Source organism: Aotus nancymaae, unplaced genomic scaffold (assembly GCF_030222135.1).
Source record: "Aotus nancymaae isolate 86718 unplaced genomic scaffold, 86718_ANA_hifiasm-v0.15.2.pri h1tg000025l, whole genome shotgun sequence".
Lineage (NCBI taxonomy): Eukaryota > Metazoa > Chordata > Mammalia > Primates > Aotidae > Aotus > Aotus nancymaae.
Genome location: NW_026988438.1, coordinates 14358360 through 14380284, shown reverse-complemented (window position 1 = coordinate 14380284; position 21925 = coordinate 14358360). Strand labels below are relative to the sequence as shown.

The 21925-nt window shown below is 38.8% G+C and overlaps 1 protein-coding gene across 5 annotated transcripts in view; it reads left to right on the top strand.

Moving 5' to 3' along the window:
- DYNC1I1 (dynein cytoplasmic 1 intermediate chain 1) overlaps positions 1-21925 on the top strand; it is a 315600-nt gene that overhangs the window by 231408 nt on the left and 62267 nt on the right. For all 5 annotated transcript variants that reach the window (XM_012450775.2, XM_012450772.2, XM_012450774.2 and 2 more), the window contains 3 exons: positions 12515-12661; positions 16937-17050; positions 19896-20029. In XM_012450775.2, the coding sequence (XP_012306198.1) occupies positions 12515-12661; positions 16937-17050; positions 19896-20029 (395 nt within the window). The remainder of the gene's footprint in view (positions 1-12514; positions 12662-16936; positions 17051-19895; positions 20030-21925) is intronic.

The window sequence follows — 21925 nt, the reverse complement described above, 5'->3', positions numbered from 1 at the left end:
TTCTTATTTTCTTCTCCAAGGTTTATATTCACCACATAGTTTTAATGTGAAGAAGGACCCATTCTTGCCAAATTGTTTTATTTTATTGCTAAATTTAGAATGATCCAACTGATTCTGTGTACTGTCACAGCTGGCAAAACCACCACAGTTATTCAGAAAAACCATGTGAAGAGGCTGTGCATAGTGGAACACTTCAGGGTTTTTTTTCTTTTTTTTTAATGGTCTCCCTATAATTTCTGACCTACGTGCCTTGGTAATGATCTAATGTGGGCTAGTCCATGACTCTTTGGGTGGATCCTCCAAATGTAGATTTATTTTAACAGCAAGGAATTATTGAGTTACGTATGGAGACTGGATTTTTTTCTTTCTTTCTCAGCCTCCTCAAACAACAAACCCTGAATCCTTCAAATTCAGAAAGAAATTATCCAAAGCAGGACACATGTATGTGCAATTGTTTTCAGACATTCTTGCCATTGCCAACAGTTCTGAATCTGATTAGCCTATTTTTTGTATTGTGCTGGTAAAAAAGAATACCTGATAACTGAATTCTTCTCTTGGACTCTGTAGCTGATTAACGTTACTGCTTCTTTTAACGTGGCCCAGGAAGGGAACACAGACTAAGAAGCTAGCTCTTTTTTTACATGCTTACTCTGTCAAGAACAAGAAGGAAGGACCATATTTTTGAATGCTGTATTTTCTCCCCTTGCAAGGACTTAGTACTTTTTCAATAAAAATAAATTTAATTTGTGGCTACACTTCAAGTAAGATGGTTTGATGTCCACATAGAGCAGTCCCAGCTCTGGATTCAGAGAAGTCGTGTGGCTGACTCCCTTAGCGTCACTTTCATGTGGTTGAGCCATTCTCAGAAACCCCAAGCATTTCTGAAGATCCTAAACTGGAGACATTCACAAGTCTTCCCTCCCTTTTAGCTATTAATCCTTCAAGTTTTAACAAGCACCAAAGTTAATGCTGCCTACACTTTTTCCTGTCAACTTGGAACTCTTTCTTCTGTCTTGAATAATCTGTTCTCTCTAGTTCATACTTACATAAATCAAAGGGGTAGATGTCAACACACACCATATCCAAATATCAGCTTCCTTTCTCTTAATTAAGCAGGATTTAGACATTTGATTTGAAGAAACTGTTACTTTTTAACATACAAAGGAAACCGTATAATCGTCTCATCCCTTCCTGTTATTTTTTATCTCTATAAATAAAACAAAGTTTGCCTTCGCCTTGTACCACATCACTATTCCAGTCTAGGCCTAGCAACTTGGGTTTTATATTTTCTAAAAAAGAGACAAGAACATTTAGTAAACCGTTGGCAGTCAATACTGAAAAAGCCACCTTTGATCTGAACATGCTTCAGTGAACATTATTGTCAGATATTGATAGTTTTGAACTTTTTCCCAAATGCAAGCCATCCTTTTATTTCCAAAATCTGACCATTTTGCCCAAGATGATTCTATCTCTCAATGAGACAACTGTGCAAAAAGTATGCATATTATTTCATATTGTTTGAGTTCAGAAGAATGTTCCTCAGGTCCTGTGTTTATGTCTCAAAGTAAGAAGTTCCATTTTTTTGTTAAAGCACACAATAGTGGCCCTATTCTCTTTTCATAATAATAAATAATAATTGACATAATTATTTTGATTGTAGAAACACTTAATTTCAAATAGACACACTTCATTTCAAAAGAACTTGTTGGATTGTAATGGCATTTTTGGTTTGGTTATATAATGATAAGATGAAAACAAAGTATTTTCTCCCAAAGTGCTGACAGTCAATGCAGAGCTTGTCAGGAGTGACCCAATTGGTTTTCAGGCTGCTTGCTGTTCGTTAGACTCTACTGAAATGATTAATTGATCTCAATCGGTTCCCAGCAGGAAGTACCCACCTCATAGTAAATATCACCACAATTGGTACTAATTAGCTCTGTTGTCACCTGTCGCAACTGATGGGCTGGGAGCTGAGTGAGGTGAGCGATCTCTGCACCAGAGCAGAAACTCAAGTGGAGAGAGGTCACAGACTCACCGCCAAGGCCATTGTAACAGGCAGGGAGCCCACAAGCCCTCTCTGCCATATGAGTATGCATGAGGCTTAGCCTGTGACTGCCAGTCCCACGGAGGTGAGGAAGTCAGAAATGCGGTGCTCAGGAAGGACGTGTATCTTAAAGAGAAAAGTCACCTGCGTTCAGCTGATGAAAGTCTTCACAGTATCTCGGTGCCAAGCTGTAGTTCAACTCTGGACTTTGCCACTTACTGTTAATTTGATCCTAAGCCAGTGGCTTACTTCTCTGAGCCTGGGTTTCCTAATCTGAAAAAATGTAGGCAAAATTACCCACCTAGTAGGACTGATACAGCGATGTGTAGTATATTTTTGACACTTACTTAGTAAGTGCTCAAAAATTTTGGAATGCTGGCCGCAAGTAAATAGCCATGTAGCCAGGGTGACAGTGATAATGTTCATTAGCCTTCCTAACAATAAACAAGAAAACTCCTAGTGTCTACATGGAGAGTGATGCTGAAGAGAAGTTGGGACCTAAACCTTCACATCATTTTTATTTATCATTTTCTAAGAACCTAATTATTTCAGTGGGGAGGAGAAACAAGGAGAGATGTAAAAACTAGCAAATAATGAAGGAAACTAAGCAATGGTATCCTAGCAGAGGAACATATATGTTTCTCAGTTGGGCTGGTTGTGAAAATAACACATGATTCCATAAGAGAAATATCCAGGCCTACACTGCTGCAGAAGGAAACTTATCCCACAATGACATTGGGCTATATTCCATGAATTAATTGTTTTAGAACTGTGTTTTCCATTTTTCTCCATGAAGCACCTTGATGTTTGTTAAATACACAGATCACTAGACCTCTACCTTGGAAATTCTGATTAAGTAGATCCCAATGGGGACCCAGGGATTTGTGTTTTTGTTTGTTTATTTTAATTAAGAAGCAAAAATTGTACATATCTATAGTATACAACATGTTTTGTTTGATATGTATATGCTGTGGAAGGACTAAATCAAGCTATTTAACATACACATCATTTTTTGTAGTGAGAACACATAAAATTTACTCTCTGCAGTTTTAAAATATGTAACATATTGTTATTAACTATAGTCACCATGATGGACAAATAGATACCTTGAACTTATTTTGTGTCCTTTGCCTAACATCCCCCAGTCCTCCTATTCCAGCCTCTGGTAACTAATCTATGTTTTTAATGAACTCTCCAAGTGCTTTTTTTAAAATTCAGATAAGGTTGAGAACCATTAATTTAAAACAGTCCTTTTCACACTTGACTGCGAAATACTGATGCCTGAGTCCCACCCCCAGAAATTCTGATTCAATTGGTATAGGATGTGGCCTGAGCATTTGAGACTTTTTAAAGTCCCCCAGTTGATGCTAAGGTACAGGCAAATTTGGAGTAATACTGATTTAGAAAATAATCTGAAGGGTACCTGTAAATGACGGATACAAAATAATCAGATGTAAAATCGCATCACAGATCAATAAAGTCCAGCTCTAATTCAAGGTGTGAAAGAACTGTCAAGAATAAAGACTTAAAATAGTTCAACCACATAACAAATGATGTCATAACGTGTTACTAGATCATCAAGACAACCTTGATCATCAGGACAGGACCAAGAATTAACTACTGAAATTATTGGAGAAATATTTGTTGAGCAAGAGGAGTCCTCTGGACCCCTTTTAGTCTTTGGAAATGTTTCTTCAAATCAGGAGGTAGTAATTTCTAATTCTATATGGGAATGTATTGCTTATCTGTCTTTAAACTACATTACCCAATTCAAATCTTCCAAAAGCCCCATGGGAAAGAGACAAATAAAATGCCTGTTCCATAGGTAGGGCAAGAACTATCATGCTTCTATTAAGAACAAAAAATTAAGGCTTAGACGCCTCATACCCATTAGGATGGCTAATACTAAAAAGAAGGAAAAAAAAAACACACAGAAAACAGAAAATAGCAAGTGTTGGTGAGGGACATGGAGAAATTGAAACCCTTATGTATTGTGGATGGAAGGTAAAATGGTGTGGCTGCTTGCACCATTTTCTGTTTTCACGCTGCTGATAAAGACATACTTGAGACTGGGCAATTTACAAAAGAAAGAGGTATAATATGGATTACAGTTCCACGTGGCTGAGGAAGCCTCACAATCATGATGGAAGGCAAGAAGGAGTAAGTCATGGATGGCAACAGGCAAAAAACAAAAACAAAAACAAAATCTCATGCAGGGAAACTCCCCCTTATAATATCAGATCTCGTGAGACCCACCGACCACCATGAGAACACCGTGGGAAAGACCTGCCTCCATGATCCAGTTATCTCTCACTGGGTCCTTCCCACAACATGTGGGAATTCAAGATGAGATTTGAGTGGGGACACAGCCAAACCATATCACTGCTATAGAAAACAGTGTGATGATTTATCAAAAAATCAAAAATAGAACTACATTATGATCTAGCATTTTCACTTATGGGTATGTACCCAAAATAATTGAAACCAGGATCTCAAAGAGATATTTGTGCACCCAGGTTCTTAGCAGCATTATTCACAATAGCCAAAAAGTGTCTATTGATGAATTAATGGATAAAACCAGATGTGATATATGCATACAATGAAATATTATTCAGCCTTAAAAAGGAAAGAAATTTTGACACATGCTACAGGATCAATAAATCATGAGGACATTGTGCTAAGTGAAATAAGCCAATCACAAAAGGATAAATACTACATGATAATACTTATATGAGGTACCTTGAGTAGTCAGATTGGTAGAGACAGAAAGTAGAATTGTGGTTACCTGAGACTGGTGAAGAGTGATGGGGGATGGAGGAGGAATGAGGAGTTAGTGTTTTGTGGGTACCAAGTTTCAATTGGAGAAGATAAAAAGGTTCTGGAGATGGATGATGGTGATGGTTACACAGCAGTGTGAATGTGTTTAATGTCACTGAACTGTACACTTGAAAATGGTTAGGATGGTAAAAAATTTATGAGTATTTCACCACAGTAAATAATTTATAAGTGTGTCCTCCAAATATGCAAACAAACAACTTAAGGCTTGAAGGATTCACACAACTAGTAGGGTATCAGAGCAGAAACTCAGTGCTTGGGACTCTGAGTCTGCCAGTCCTCCCTTTCTACCTCCCTACCTCTGAGGGAGTAGAAATTGAAGATGATGCTCAGGAAGAAGGAAAGAGGGATAAGTAATTGTTTGAGGAAAGAGTGATCCAAGCAGTCCAGACACAGATGTCTTGAAGATAAGAAATAAGGTGGGTAACTTTCATGAGGTCGGAGCATGTCTGCATACTTGCAACAATTAAGATACATTTTACATGCCACAAATTTACCCTCTTAAAACATACAATTTTGTGTTTTTTTAGTATATTCACAAAATTGTACAATTAGCATTGTCTAATTCCAGAACATTTTTATCATCACGTAAAGAACCCCACACTTAGTAGTCATTCCTCATTCCCTCCAAACCCAGCCCTAAGCAATCACAACTCAGCTTTCTGACTCTACTGATTTGCCTATTTTGGGCATTCTATGTAAATGGAATTATACAGTAAGTGGCCTTTTATGAGTTGTTTCAGTTAGCGTAATGATTTCAAGGTTCATCTATGCCCTAGCATACATCAGTATTTTATTATTTTTGTTGCCAAACATTCCATTGTATGGATTTACCACATTTCATTTATTCATTCCTCAGTTGAGGGACATTTGAATTGTTTCCACTTTTTAACTATTATGAATAATGCTGCCATGAACATTAGTGTACAAGTTTTTGTGTAGACATATTTTTTCAATTATCTTGGGTATATACCTAGGAGTGGAATTGCTGGGACATATGATAATTCTGTTTAATTTTGGGGGGAACTGCCAGACTGTTCTCCAGAGTGGCTGCACAATTGTACCTTCCCACAAGCATTGTAATGAGCGTTCCAATCTCTCCACCTTGTCACCAACACTTCTTTCCATTTTTAAAAAATTATAGCCAGCCTAGTGGATGTGAAATGTATGCCATTGTGGTTTGCACACTACCTTTGTATTCTCAGCATAAAACCCAGGGCAAGGCACATGATAGGGTCTAAATATTGAAAGGCATGAAAATTCCAAGGAATTCTAAGAAAGGTCATCAGGATAATGGAGTTCTGATCTATGGGAAATCAAATTTTAGAATTAGATGCTTTTTATTTCTTAATACAAACCGTGTCAAGAAGGAGCAGGTAACAAAGTCAGTCATTGCTCCTGGGCATCCCCACATTAATGGGGTGATTACTTTTGGTAGATGCTTACTCTTAGAATTTAGAAGAATAGCCTGTACACCAAGACAGAGACTTAGAGAGAGGAAGGGAGAGTTATAGAAGAAAAAAGAGGCTGGATATGTTGGCTCATACCTGTAACCCCAGCACTTTGGGAGGTGGAGGCAGGAGGACTACTTGACCCCAGGAGTTTGAGACCAGCCATGGCAACATAGCAGGACCCCATCTCTACAAAAAATTTAAAAATTAGCTCGGTGTAGTTGCATGTGCCTGTAATCCCAGCTACTCAGGAGGCTGAGGCAGGAGGATCCCTTGAGCCCAGATGTTGAGGCTACAGTGAGCTGTGACTGTGCCATTGCATTCCAGCCTAGGTGACAGAGCGAGACCTTGTCTCAATAATAATAATAATAATATAAAGAAAATAAGACCCTTTCCCTTCCTCTCAATTGGAGTTAAGTTCCTGACCCATGACTCATGTCGTCTTGACCAGCTTACACCTTCCATGTTTCCAAATGGCTGGTGCTACAAGATTGCCCATAGGAGAGGTTTTCAACAGCAGTCTCCTCCAACTACACGTTTCCATTAACAAAAGAAATGTCTTTGTAGGTTTCTTAGATACTTGCAGAGATACACACTAGTTCACTAGTAGTCAGAGGCATCTCATCTGGCTGCCTCAAAGCCCTCTAACAGTGAAGCATTTGTTTTTAGGCAAATAAAATGTCAGCCACCATTAAACAGCATATGGCAACAATATGACCAGTCCCTCCCTGAGGACCATCCTCTCCCCAGAAGAGGGGGTACTTGAAATAGGAGAGGCTTTTGAGAGCAGGACCCCTATTCCTCCCACCCAGGCATGATAGCTGGGGAGTGGGCAAAGTGCCATGCACAGAAGGTCACAGGCAACCAGATCAAATGGGAGCCTAGGGGGTGAGCTTCCCAGCCTGGAATGACCAGAGGTTGTTCACCGTGGGCATCTGGGTCTGTGGTTAAGGCGAAGTACCATTTCTAAGCTGGCCTGGATTAGCTCTACAAAATAGAAAACAGCCTCCACAGCCACTTAAAGACAGGTCTGGGCTGACTCGGATTGAATGCAGTGATGGTGTATGGTGAGTGAAGGGAGACATTCCAAGCAGAATCTCACCCTCGTCTCTGTGGAATTCCCTGTGAATGGTGTAAAATAAACTGACTTCTCTTTAAATAGATGATGAAGAGGTGGAACTCTGTTTAATGGGTCAGCTCATGTGCAAGTGAACATGTGGCTATATGGATAAGGAGGTGGTCTATCTTTGCAGGGACGACCAGTAACTGGGCCATCTGCTCAGGATTAAAAAACCATTTTGTCAGGAGCCTCTGGGCAAAGGCATGCTGCTAAAAACACTGGAAATTGTCAATAGAGATGGCTTGGTCTTCAAAATATAGTCTCAAAACTTTGCTTGTCCTAACTTGGGGAAAAACATATTGGGCAAATAATCAAAATGCGTTACTTGCCCTCTTGGAAATAGTGGTTCCTAATGTCTTTGTGTTATATGTGTTGGAATACTGACAGTCAGTCTTACCAGTTTTCCATCAAACTTGTTACATATGAGCTGATATTTCTGAGCCCTTGATTTGACCAACAACATGGCCACATCGATGAAATCAATAGCTTGTGAAAATAGAGTTCAGCTGTAGCATCAGGAAAGCTTACTTTGATTAGTTAACATTATCGAAAAATCCTCAGCAACTTTATAATTATTTTCTACTTGCATAAATGACTTGATTTGTTTTTCTTTTAAAAATATTTTGTAGAGATGGGTTTTGCCATGTTGTCCATGCTGGTCTCAAACTCCTAGGCTCAAACAATCCTCCCCCCTTGGCCTCCCAAAGTGCAGAGATTACAGCTATTAGCCTCTGCGCCCGACTTGATTTGAATTTTTTAAAGGTCATATATTATTTTTCAAAGTAATTCTAAGGCATTAATATTTTAAGGAATAAAATAGGTAATGAGTTAACACTATAAAAATATCAATACACATATATATTCTTACAGAATAACAAAGCAAGGAAACTCCTTGTTTCCAGTTAATTTTGTTTGTCTACATTTTATTAGTCTTAGTTTAATAATGCTTTATTATAACACTGAATAACTTAATATAAAATTTCAACTGCATAGGGAAGTAATGAAATTTTTTAAATAATGGTGTTATTAATAATGTTTTTTAAGATTTTATCTCCAGAAAAATAAACTGTTAAGAATGAAGGACAAAAAATCTCCCACACTTTTTAGTAGTGTCAACCAATCTTTCTGAAGTGCTTTTTTATTTTTAACCAAATAGAGATAATTGACAGGATGATATCATCATTTGCTCTTTTTACTGACAGTCAGTAAATTCTATGACAATCAGCACAACAGCAGTGACTACATAGGTAGCTGTGTGAACAGCAGGGGGTTGCAACAGTAAAAGGTTTCCCAGACCTTTTACTCTAAGGATTGTTGATGTAGACTTTCCAAGTTAGAAGATGAGCTCTCATTCTCCAAACTGTAGTTAAGACTATAAAAATATCTATAAACATATATTCTTACAGAATAACAAGGCAAGTGAAAAATAAAGAATTAAGTCACTCATCCAAATGTTGGCCACCATTACATCAGACATCAGGGTATGTAAAGACATCTTCTGAAAGGACTGAATTCTCAAGTTTACATCTAGGTAATTGAGATCTTACTGCCTTAGTGTTTTTACATGAATAATAGTGGATGGCGTGGTGTACCCTAGAGATCTGTGTTGAACATAGAATAGATATGTAAATATATCTATATATATTTAAACATATATGTCATGTAATAAATATAACATATAATCAATGTGTTGAGCTTAAGATATAAGTGAAACTGATTAACATAACTATACCTTATCTTCCAAATAGAAAATGAAAAAACAAAGTCTACTTTTTCCTCATGGATATATTATAAAAATAAGTTTGCAGCAAAACAAAGTAGACTCTGGAGGCAGAACTCTGGCACTGCAAGGTGGTGTTACTCTTTTAGCATTCACTTGACTTTTTATCAAATTTAAATAGAATTCTGAATTTGAGATGGGGGAGCTCTTGTGACATTTAATGTTTTTGAAATGGTTTAGTAGTCCTTAGTTGGTGCTAAGTGTTGGATGATGAATGAATGAAGAATGAACAAATTAATGAATGAACAAGTAGGTATTGGATTTATCACCCTATGGGGTTGGGTTCTAGTTCATTGCCAACTATGTGTTTCAGCTTTATAGAAATACCTCCACTGTTGGTTTTCCTCTCGTTTAGTCTCAACAAACAGTACAAGATTGGGAGGGATGTTTGCTAGGATTCAGCTGAAACACAGAAGCAATCAAGTGGTTGAATTCTGTATTTTAAAAATGAATGACATTCTTTTATCCATACTGATTCAAGCTTTGGTAAATTCAATTGTTGATACCACCTGGATAATTTTAAATCTTTCTAAAGCTTTAAAAAAAAAGTTTCCAACATAGCTCCAGCAACATAAGAATTTCATCAATTGAAAGCTAAGAATCATTTATGTGGGATGTGTAAAACAAGAAGCTGACCAGCATTATTTTCTTTTTCTTTAATTCAGTATCATTATTGAAAGTTGTTCTTGAACTTTATGAAAACCAGATTGGGGCATGAGCATGTTCTCCATTGAATCACATTCAAGGAATTGGAACTGAAAATCATTCAAAGTGGGGAAACATGACATTGAAAAATAGTCTACATTCTTTATTCTCCCTCAGAGTATCTGAGGCTGTTTCTGACTAGGAACCCTTAGTCTGATAGGAGATCTGGGTTTGGTTTCGTGTGTGTGTGTGTATGTGTGTGTGTTAATAGATGTTTAACTAGTCAAAAAGAGGTCATAGATTTTTGTTTTGGGGTTTTTTGTTACTACTTTGCTAGCATATCAGTTATAACCTTGGATCCTCTTACTCATTTGCTCTGAAAGTTGTGATTTCTCACCATTGTCCACAGAAAAAAATCCAAATAATATCATTCAAGGCTTTCTCCTGTCTAGCCCAGGCAATCTCTTTGCCACAATTCCTACTAACTGATTCTTCCATGCAAACCCCTTCCCAGCCAAAAAAGACTATAGGCTGATCACCTGTCTCATTTTGCTGCCTCCAGTCCCTTTCCCCCATTATCCTATCCTTCAGGAATGCCTTCTTCTTCTCTCCACTCTCTGAATGTTTCATATATACTTCAAGGTGTGATTCATTCTTTTCAATGAGGTCTTTCTAACCATCTCACCATTTCCAGCCTCCTCTCTCCTCCCCTAACTAAAACAAATCTTCCCCTTCCATCTATCCCCCTCACACACAGAGACACACATACACACCACATGCTCCTACAATTTAGTCATGGCATGTGTCACATTCAAGGCTGCTAGTTGGGTGTGCAAGTTGTGCTGAAGGGACACGTGGGGATGAAAATCCATCTTACTTTCCATTTGCCAAGGCGTGTACCTGCCGACATGACTGTGTGTCTGCAGAGGACACCTTTTTCTGTTTTCCACAAAGGCACTGTATGGACTGGTAGCCCATCTGTTCATCTGTATCCATGTTTTTTAGTTCCTTTTCCCAGAGCACAAGTTTGCTGAGGGCAATGACCCTTTTACTCCGACCATTCCTAGTACAATACCTTCCTTACACATGGTAAGTTCTCCATGACTTCATTTAATTTAATTAAGGTATGAAATGTATTCACTAAAAACAATTACTTCTGCTTATAAATGCAAATATGGAAAGAACTGTAGGAATCAAAATGGATTTAGCAGATGCAGAACAGTAACTTGTCTGATTTTAAGTGCATTACGGTTCTATCTCAGCTAAGTAATTTCCTACAAAGTGTCGTGCCCAGTCTTTTGTCGAGCTTCAGAAACCACATTTGTGACAGACTCTGACAGACCATGGCAGAACTGGACTGAAATCCGTTTCTGGCTCTTTGCTAAAATAGGCAAAGAATAGCATTAAGAGTTTTCTAAAGTGGGCAGAATTAAGGTCAGGAAGAGTGCCCATGGGAGGTGAGTGAATCTTAGGAGGAGCCAGTTGGATCAGTCTGAGGTTCGTATACTTCCTAGAAATCTACATTAAGTCAAAAACAAAAAGAAGATCTCATCTTTTTATTATTATTATTATACTTTAAGTTCTGGGGTACATGTGCAGAACTTGCAGGATTGTTGCATAGGTATACACATGCCATGATGGTTTGCTGCCTCCGTCCCCCCATCACCTACATCAGGCATTATCCCTCCCATTGTTATCCCTCCCCAACCTCCCTACCCACCTCTATCCCTTCCCTAGCCCCCCACCCTCAAACAGACCCCAGTGTGTGATGCTCCCCTCCCTGTGTCCATGTGTTCTTATTGTTCAACACCCACTTATGAGTGAGAACAAGTGGTATTTGGTTTTCTGTTCTTGTGTCAGTTTGCTGAGAATGATAGTTTCTAGATTCACCCATGTCCCTGCAAAGGACATGAACTCATCCTTTTTTATAGCTACATAGTATTCCATGGTGTATATATACCACATTTTCTTTATCATTGATGGGTATTTGGGTTGGTTCTAGGTCTTTGCTATTGTAAACCGTGCCACAATGAACATACGTGTGCATGTGTCTTTATAATAGAATGATTTATAATCCTTTGGGTATATATCCAGTAATGGGATTGTTGGGTCAAATGGTATTTCTGATTATAGATCCTTGAGGAATCGCCACACTGGAAGACCTCATCTTAAAGTCCTTGAGGCTAGAATTACTCTGCCTTTACCAACACTGCAAATAGTATAATTTGATGTGGCCATGCTCTCAAAGTAAGGAAAGGCTTCAGTGGAGAAGTTCTGTTGCAATTTTTTGTGATAAATGGGTAATGTCCATAAATCAAGCTTTAGAGACCACAAAACAATGATGTACTTAAGATAGGTTTTATGCCTATTTGATAACATGGACAAGACTTCAAATTTCAGATTTTAAGGAGTAATCATTGGTCAGACTCTCCAAAGAAATTCCTGTGCCTATGTACAAAATTTCTTAGTAACTATGCACTTTTACAGTCCCAGCTTTAAATTGCTTTTTGTTTTCCAGGATGTATTTAGTTTGCTTGATGAACTGTTTTCAGGAAGAAACAAGCCTTCTACAACCATTTCACAGTGCATCTCTTTCTCTCTCTCTCTCTCCCTCTATTCTCTCTCCTTTTCCCTGACAGTCCTCTGTGATGTCGGTCTGCTTTGCCCGTTTCCATCCTAACTTGGTGGTTGGTGGGACTTACTCGGGCCAGATTGTCCTCTGGGACAATCGCAGTCATCGAAGGACTCCGGTGCAGCGGACGCCCTTGTCAGCTGCTGCACACACGGTAATGTAAACTTTTGCCACATCCCTGTGAGCCACCAGGCCCTGAAAGAGAAAATAGCTCTACTCAGAAAAGTATGGATGTTGCCAGTAATGCCAAGTTGGGAGAATCTACTTTACTATGATTGAATCCTGACCGACTAAAAGTGAAAAGTAGATGAAGGAAGCACTGGCTTTAGGGATATCTCTTAATAATCTACATATGCCAGCATGTAGGGAGGATCTCCTTGGCTCTCCCAAAGGCCGCCAGTAAAGAGAAACCTTGGAAGAGGCATCTGTGGAACTGTTTTCCCAAAGAAACCCAGTGCATTTACATTGTAAGATGGAAACACGTATTTTCAAATAGATCCTGAAGAGTAAGCATTTTATGTCTAAGGATAATATGTGGGACTTTGCCAACAGGCCTTTTCCATTTGTGATTTGAGAGAGTACTTTGACTTTAAATTCTGGAATGTGTGGTATAAGTCTCAACATAAAGTCTAAAGTGACAATATAATCCCTGGGGTTAAAAGTCAACATCTCAAAACCATTACCCATAATTTAGTAGAAGAGGTTCCGTATAGTGTTCATAAGACGACTACTCTGTCATTTCCTTTAAGAGAATGACAGGTGTATATAGCGATTGTTCAGAGGAATGAGAAGACAGGCACGTCTCCATCAATCCTTGCTACCTTGACACTCAGGGTAACTGATGTTTTTTCTCTGAAAAGTCCAAATTATGCCCAAGGATACAGCTCTACTCTTGTTTTCAATTTCCTTAATGCTCTTGCCTCATTTGTTTCGTATCCTGGCCTCAAAAGCACTCTGGCATGAAAAAGGCCTGCCAACTGCTTAGCTAAGTCCATGAGAAGGAAAATTCTCCCACTCTTGTAAGATTATCAATGGGAAATGACAAATACCAAGTCAGCATTAATTCTGATTGACTGGGGCCAAAGACACATGCAGGTGAAACTAGTTCTTGGGAATCTCGGGAAATTGCTCTTGCCTACCCCATTTCCCCAAACTAATAACAGAAAATTGTGGCCCAGGAGAAGGTAGGCTTGATGCAGGTGTTGGCTGAAGTAGTGTGAAACCATGTCTTGGCCCTGTTCGGATGGCTGGTGTATTTCTGAACATACCTTCTGAAATTTCCAAAATTGTGACTCAAATGTTAGAATATTTAGCAGTAAGCTTTTGGGAAGAATTCAAACCCAGGAGCTCTTCCAAAGAATTACAGTTTCTTTTGCAAGTAACTTAGAGTGTGATCATCACAACTAAAATACTATTGTTATCACACTTACTGGTGTTATTTCTGTTAGAAAATAAAATAGGCCAGGTGTGGTGGCTCATGCCTCTAATGCCAGCATTTTGGGAGGCCAAGACAGGTGGATCACTTGAGGCCAGGGGTTTGAGACCAGCCTGGCCAACATAGAGAAACCCAGTCTCTACTAAAAATACAAAAAGTAGCTGGACGTGGTGGTACACGCCTGTAATCCCAGCTTCTTGGGAGGCTGAGGCAGAAGAATTGCTTGAAACAGGTAGGCAGAGGTTGCAGTGAGCCAAGATTGTACCACTGTGCTCCAGCCAGGGTGACAGAGGGAGACTTCCTCTAAAAAAAAAAAAAAAAGAAAGAAAGAAAGAAAATAAAACAAGAACAAAAGCTTGTCCACTTTTCTCTTTTGCTGTGTTTTTTCTAATCTATAGCTAAAAGCGAACAGTTAATTTTGTGCCTGTCTTTCAACTTTCACTATTGGGTGGCTGATTAGTACCAGGATCAAAAAGGAAAAAGAGGCCCACCACAGATTACTCACTAATTTCCTTTCACACCCACCACACATATGCATTTGGGACAACAGGAAATCATAACTAAAACAAAATCCTACTGGCACACAGTAAGTTTATTTCTAAAACAAATAAAAACAATCTGGCATCTATACTGGAAAAATGAGGTGTACCGTAGCTTTTTTCTTCCTTAATGGTAGCAGTGTGTGTGTGTGTGTGTGTGTGTGTGTTTTCATGCCCTGGTGTCTGCTTCTGTTTTGGTTTCATTACACCTCTTTTTTCTTTTAAACTGAGTTTTATTACTCGTGGAAGCACAGGCCGGTAGTGCTGATTAAAGCCTGGGAGGGGCTGCCACACACACTCTTACTCGGGGCATTTGGCTCTACACATTCTTCTAGACTTGCTCCTTTCTCTTCTGGACCTTTCTGAGTTTTGATCTGTTAGTGTTTAATGATTTGTGTAGATGTTCAGTGGTTAACAAAGAAACCTCACTGGACTCTTGCTGAAAAACAAGATGGATTTCAGGTTCATAACAGTATTTGGACCCAGCCTTCCCATTCTTTAGTTGTACTGTCAATACTGTTTTCAGGTGAAAATTCGTTACATCCATTCTCCCATTTGATTTCCACATAGAACTTTGCATGCTATGTAGCTCTGGGTTTGAATTTGATAGTACACTGCCTGGGCTCTATATACACCAGATACTTGGGAAAGAGCATTGCCTACAGGCCCACAACCAATAAGTCCCCATGATATCTAGAGAACTGATTGGGAAAACACTTAGCTTCAGATCTCTGCTGTACTTAGCGCTGTGCAGATCCACTATGGCTGATTCATTTGGAAGTTCCAGTAAAAATATGGTGTGAAAGACATGGGGACTTAGTTGACTGTCCATCAGCATGGGGAAAGAGGTGATATAATTGTCAACAAAACAGATACACTCTTAGGATGCATTAGATGCAGGCATATTTTTTATCAGATGAGAAGTGATAATCAGTGCTACCCAGATTTCTATATTCTGCTGGTCAGAATATAGGTAGACAGGTCTGTTTTATTCTCAGAACCTCACTGGTACAGGAACTCAGACAAAATTCAGCATTTTCAAAAGAGATTCGCCAGGATAGGGAAGGTTTTGAAAACCAAGTACACAAGGAACAGATGAAGGAATTAGTGACATTCTGTGTAAGAAAAGACTTGGCAGGGAGGGGAGTAATAGGGAACAACTATCTATAAATATTCAAAAAGCTGTACTGCTTTGACTTGATCAGTTTGGTCCCAGAGGGCACTACACTGAAAGTATCTCCTTGAACTTCTTTTTCCCCATTAGTGGAAGAAAAAACTCCCCGAGAAAATACTGCAAAAACTGGCTGCCCTTTAAGAAAGGTGTCTAAGCAGAGTTTGGACCACCTCTTGGTTGAGGCAGATGAGTAGCTACGTTAGATGATTATTTCCGCTCCTTCTGACTAGCAGTTTATATGATAATAATAGTTTGGGAACCATTCTTTACGCAATATCAACTTTCCAGTATTAAATATTGTTTCATTGTAGTTGTGGTTAGGTATTATGGACAGTAACTCATCAAGGGTAAGACTTATATTGTCAGCTATTTGCACAAAGAAGCACCGAGTACGTGTGGTTTGGCCACTGGTGGCTGAAATGCCTGAAATCTAACACAGATTGCTGTAGGTTCTTCTCATGTTAACCTTCCATTTAGTGTTTAATACACAGCTGCAAATGATTTCAGCCTACCATTCAGAATCCTGCAGAGTGGGATCACCCACCAGAGTATGACAGAGAGTTACAGCATCTTGTGTATGGTTCCTAGTTTGTATAAATGACCTTTCTCAATGCCCCGGCCAAATAAGCCTCTATACTACTGCAAATGGTATTTTGAAAAATAAATATATCATTATCCTAGATTTTGCAGTAACATAAAAGAAACTGATTTTATCTCACTAGGTACATTGTGCCAATAATTTCACCACCAGTATCTCTCCCCCAGATTAAAATGGTTATGAATATTAACCACTTTTTATAAAGAATGTTAACAAATATTTGGCATTGTGACTATAATGCATTAAACTCCAGATTTAGTAATGTATATTCTTTCCAAAAGTCAATAGTTCTACCGTTTTGAAGACTGTCTTTTTCCATCACTCTTGTTGAGCTTAGAAGCCAAACTATGCAGTGGAGACTTACTCAAGTAATCCAAATTCACCTCCCTGCATTGCCTGTGCTCCATCAAACCTCGTTTGCTCTAGCTTCCTTCTGTTCCACTGCACTGCATTCTGACTGAGCAAGGTGAAGCTTTGTAAGTATTTCCACTATTGTGTGTTACTTCCAGAGCTTTTAGAAAGAAATTCAGGTTCAAGTCAAAAGCAGCAAATGACCTGAGGCTTGTGTTACAGTAGGATTATGTCAGTCTTTAATCCTTGTTTTAGAGTAACGTGTTTGACACTCAAATGTAAGCGCTTCCTCTTGGATCTGTGTCTAATCCTCCTTGTTTATATTTTTGCAGCATCCCGTGTACTGCGTAAATGTTGTTGGGACCCAGAATGCTCATAACCTCATCACTGTCTCCACTGATGGTAAAATGTGTTCCTGGAGCCTGGACATGCTCTCAACTCCACAGGTGGGTTTGTTGTTCCCTACACATAACAGCATCCTGGTTAAAAGAGATACCTACTTAATGGAACGTAGTTCCTAAAAGCCAAACCCTCACATCCTAGAGGAGCTAAAACCAATGGATGCACTTGAAAGAGTGGTGCTTGCTTTCAGCAATCTTCTCTTGAAGCCAAAACCCATTTCCTTTACCACAAATCATGTAATTATTGTAATACATTAATCCTTAGGTCAGTTTCAACTGAAAATGAAATAATCCATTCTAAATCATAGTAATTATGGAAGTTGGCCTATGGTATGAGTTGAACTTACCCTACAGCATTGTTAAACAGATGCAAACAAGGTTGGAGCTCAGCAGAGCAATCCCTTATGGGTACTTGCATTGGAGGGAAGGTATCCCAACAAAACAGAAATCCAAGCCCTTGCTTGTATCTGTAGCCTAGACAACAGTCTGTGTGTATGAAGAATTTATCAAACCATCTGTTTTCCCCTCTGGAATGTTTGTTAGTACGGCTCCTGTCACTCTTTGTTCAGTAAACGAGAAGTCAAAAATGAAAAAGTTCCAAAGTCTGCAAACCACTACTGACTGCAACAGTGGGAACCAAACAAAGGAAGAGAAGTGGGAGAGGCTGTCAAAGGGAGGCGACTAAATGTAACTTGCAAGATATGTGTACGTAGACAAACACACAGAGACAACGCATACACACATGAACACATACATACACATGTTTTCCACATTTCTTTGTGTGGTAAAAACAGTATTCACTCTCCTCCAACCAAAATCCACAGAGAAGTCATTGTTATAGCCTTTGACAAAAATGTCAGGAAAAATGAAGAAACTTGTAAAATGATACCTAGCAGATAATTCTCAATGTTAACATTTCTATATTCTTTCCCAGGATAACCACCCTAGAATGTCTGTCACACAATTTTAGAATAAGTTAAATTTTCAAAATATACACAGATGGGGCACAGTGGCTTACACCCGTAATCCCAGCACTTTGAGAGGCCAAAGTGGGAGGATCACTTGAGCCTAGGAGTTCAAGACCAGCCTAGGCAACAAACCAAGACCCTTTCTCTACTAAAACTTAAAAAATTAGCTGGGTGTGGTAGCACATGTCTGTGGGCCAAGTTCCTTAGGAGGTTCAGGCAGGAGAATTGCTTGAACCCAGGAATTCGAGATTGCAGTAAACTATTATCACACCACTGCACTCCAGTCTGGGTGACAGGAGTGAGACCTGTCTCTTCAAAAAATAATAATAATTATTATTATATATATACACACACACACACACACACAAGGAGATATGGAAACTGTGAAGAAATAACATCCTTTAAATCTCCACAAAATACAGATGCAAAGAATACTAAGTTTTAAAAAAAATATTTTAGGGAGAAAAAAGAGAGAGTGCTAATAAGCTGCTTACAATTGAAGTTCCTCATTTTTGCTGATCTTTAACATTATAGAGGCCCGGAGCTATGGGTATTTTATGGCTTTGTCTTAAAATTCTCAGCAATGTGTTTTCTTTTAAAAGCCTGGAGATTATAAACAGACAGAAGAGCAAACCCTCTATTTAGGAATTTTTAATTGCCCATTTTGCTCATTACACATATTTGTTTAGGTTAAAACCAGTCACATGATGGCTCTAGGTCCATTTGTATTAGCTTTAGCATGCCCACAGACTCCTGTGTCTATACAAAGATGGAGAATTTCATGACGTGGCTTCCATGATGGCAGGGAAGAGTAGGGGCATCTAACAGCTGTCCTGGTCTTTCTCTCTTCCAAATGGGTAAAGAGACCTTTCCTTCCTTGCTGCCAACTTTAGTGATGAAGCAGATCATTGGATAATCCAGTTTTCTGTATGACATAGTCACAGCATCCTGTCCTTTAGCCCAGATGCTGATGTGCTCCCTGTGTGTGGATATCACAAACTTTGAGCACATCACAGGATCAGAATGATCTGTGCTGCCTTAGACTGTTAGCTTGTGCTTTCAATTTAATGGACTCCCTGGACGAAATGGTCTAGTTTATTTGCACAAGAAATACTACACTCTCAAGCAACTATAATGATATGATATCTCAGAATGATTTTTTAAAAAATTATTTCAGGCACACAAAATAGGCTGTTTGATGTAAATAGCCAGATATCTTCGGGGATATAAGCTATAATTACTCTTTTCTGTCATTAAACTTAATTCAGCAGTATATCTTTTAAGATTAGAAATCTTTAATTCTCAAGTTTAAAAAAATCATATAAAATAAAGACTCCTGTTTGCTGCTTTAAAGACTGATTTAAATATTGTTCTTTCCAGGCTTATAGCCTATTCACCCAATGGCTGCCCTGCATGAAATCTAGTCCCTGTTGAAATCTGTTTTTTATGACTTGAGTGACAACTTTCTGGTTTTAGTCCATGGAGGACACACACTCCTGCTTTGACAAATGTGCTTAGTACATCTGATATTAATACATGTGTATTCTCATGAACAATTGATTCTGAAAATGTTTGTAAATACAAGGGTATTGTGTGTTTTATTAAAGCCTGGAGCTGACAAGTGTAACCATTACAGTATTATCTTTAGTTTCTGCACCATTAGTTTCAAAATTCTCACCTGTCATCTCTGCCTGACTTAAGAAGCAGCAGCACATGCTGATGAAATCCAGCCGGCCTGAAACCAGAGATCCACAGAAGCATGAATGTCAGGGGCAGTAAAGCATGGTTTCTGGCACAGCCGGGGTCTTTTGTAACGCTGTGTGAAAAGCAAACAGACGGTTTAGCCAAATGATTTTTCCGTGCTATCTTTGGCGTGGCAAGGAGTTGACAGATGGAAATGTAACCACACCGTGTTTTGGTAGGAGAGCATGGAGCTGGTGTACAATAAGTCCAAGCCTGTTGCTGTTACCGGAATGGCTTTCCCAACGGGAGACGTCAATAACTTTGTGGTTGGCAGCGAGGAAGGTACAGTCTACACAGCTTGTCGTCATGGAAGGTGATTTTCTGTTTCCTTACTGATGACATGTTCCTCATTTCCGAAAGTCTGTTATCGTATTCTGGATTTTAACCACCTTGCATTATGAGAAAGGCATCTCCGAAAAAATGGAAAGCACAACTTCAAGTCTTCATTATCTTAAAGAGCTACATCTGCTCTGGTCATTAGCTATTCATAAGACTTTGGTGGTTCACACTGCCTTGAGAGAAAAAAGCTCAAGCTTCTGAGCATCTCATAATAGACCACCTGCACCTTCCCAGGCTCTCTGCATACCTTCAGAGTCTAGCCACATGCTCATCAGAGATAACAATCCCCAAGTATTTCTTATCCCTCCATGCCTCAGTGAGTTTCTACACTCAGCTTATTTTACCAGGTCTAGCATTTCCTCCCTTCTTGGCCTGGTTAATTCCTCCTCATCATTCAAGAGCCAACACAGAGATCATTCCATGTGAAACCTTTCCTGACTCTTGGGCAAAGAAAACCACTCACACCTTTAAGTCCCATAGAATTTTCATTTATTTTATTCATTCACTTTTCCAAGGAATGTTTATGAAGAACTTACATGTGCCAGGCACCATCATAAGGGTACAGTAAAGAACATGATAGACCTAGAGTTCATATTCTAGTTGAGGGTAAAATACTAATAAGCAAATAAGTATATAGTTTAGGATGATACGTGCTATGGAGAAAGTTAAAGTAGAATAAGTGAGATAAAACTGTGGGCTGTCAAGTTTACTATTTCATACATTTTTCCTATGCTTCTACAATAGCATTAATCATAGTTTATTCCTTCATCTGCCATTTTTCTCTTACTACATTATTTCCATTTCATCTTTAATTTCCTGTCCAGCACCTAGGACATAATAAGTGAGAAGCTAAAAAATCTATATGAGGTATAAAGAAAAAATATATAATTCATATAAACCCTTCCTCCCAGAGGGGCCAGAACAGAGTGAGTCACACAAACCACCGTGCCGTTCCCAGGTGATAAGAACTCTACCTTAACTGAGAGATTAACAATTCCCCTGGAAAAGAGAGTTGTCAGTATAAAGTGGAATCCAATAGTTTGGACCAGATTGCAAAATTGCATTCAATACTTAACAGGTGTCCTCACGTCCTTTGAAAGGATCACTAGGTTCACATTGGGGCTTACTTCCTCTTTTACTTTAGTAGTTCTTATTCCATTGATTTTTTTTCATCTCTTGCACTCATCCCAGACTATAAAGACTTAATGAGGAACTGCAAATTGTTCCAAGTTCATATCCTCATGCTTTTGTGATTTGTAGAAATAGCAAGCATCCATGGCTCAGCTATGTGAGTTTTTCCATTCAAACTGTACAAGCTGTGATGTTCTTGCTGTTCTGCACATAGAAACAAGTAGTATTTGCTCCCTCACGTGACTTAGGAAGCTATGCCTCACAGTCCATTCCCAATGACCCTCCTTCACAAAAGCTGGCTAAAACCACACATTCAAGTTTTATCAAAGCATAAAAAGATTTGTTAAAGTTACTCATTCATGAATGCATTTGTTGTATGCCTACTTTGAGCAAAGTGAATTATTAGGTGCTGCAAGGCCTGCAGACATCATGTAGATCTGGTTTCTCTCTTCAAAAAAACTGATGACGGTGGGAAAGATAAAACACACAAGTATCTGGAACACGAGTAGAATGTTGTAAGTGGCATGAGAGGCACAGAGAGTTTAGTAGGGCTAGAAATGGAGTCACAGCTTTATCCACATGTGTATTAGAATCAACAGGGCATAGGTTCAGTTGATTTAACCCATAGTTTTACCTAGGTCCTTAATTATCTATGAAGGCTATATAATACAGTCATTGATAATTTCCAGATTTTTTCATTAATATAAAGTGAATAACATTTTACATGATGAACATTTTT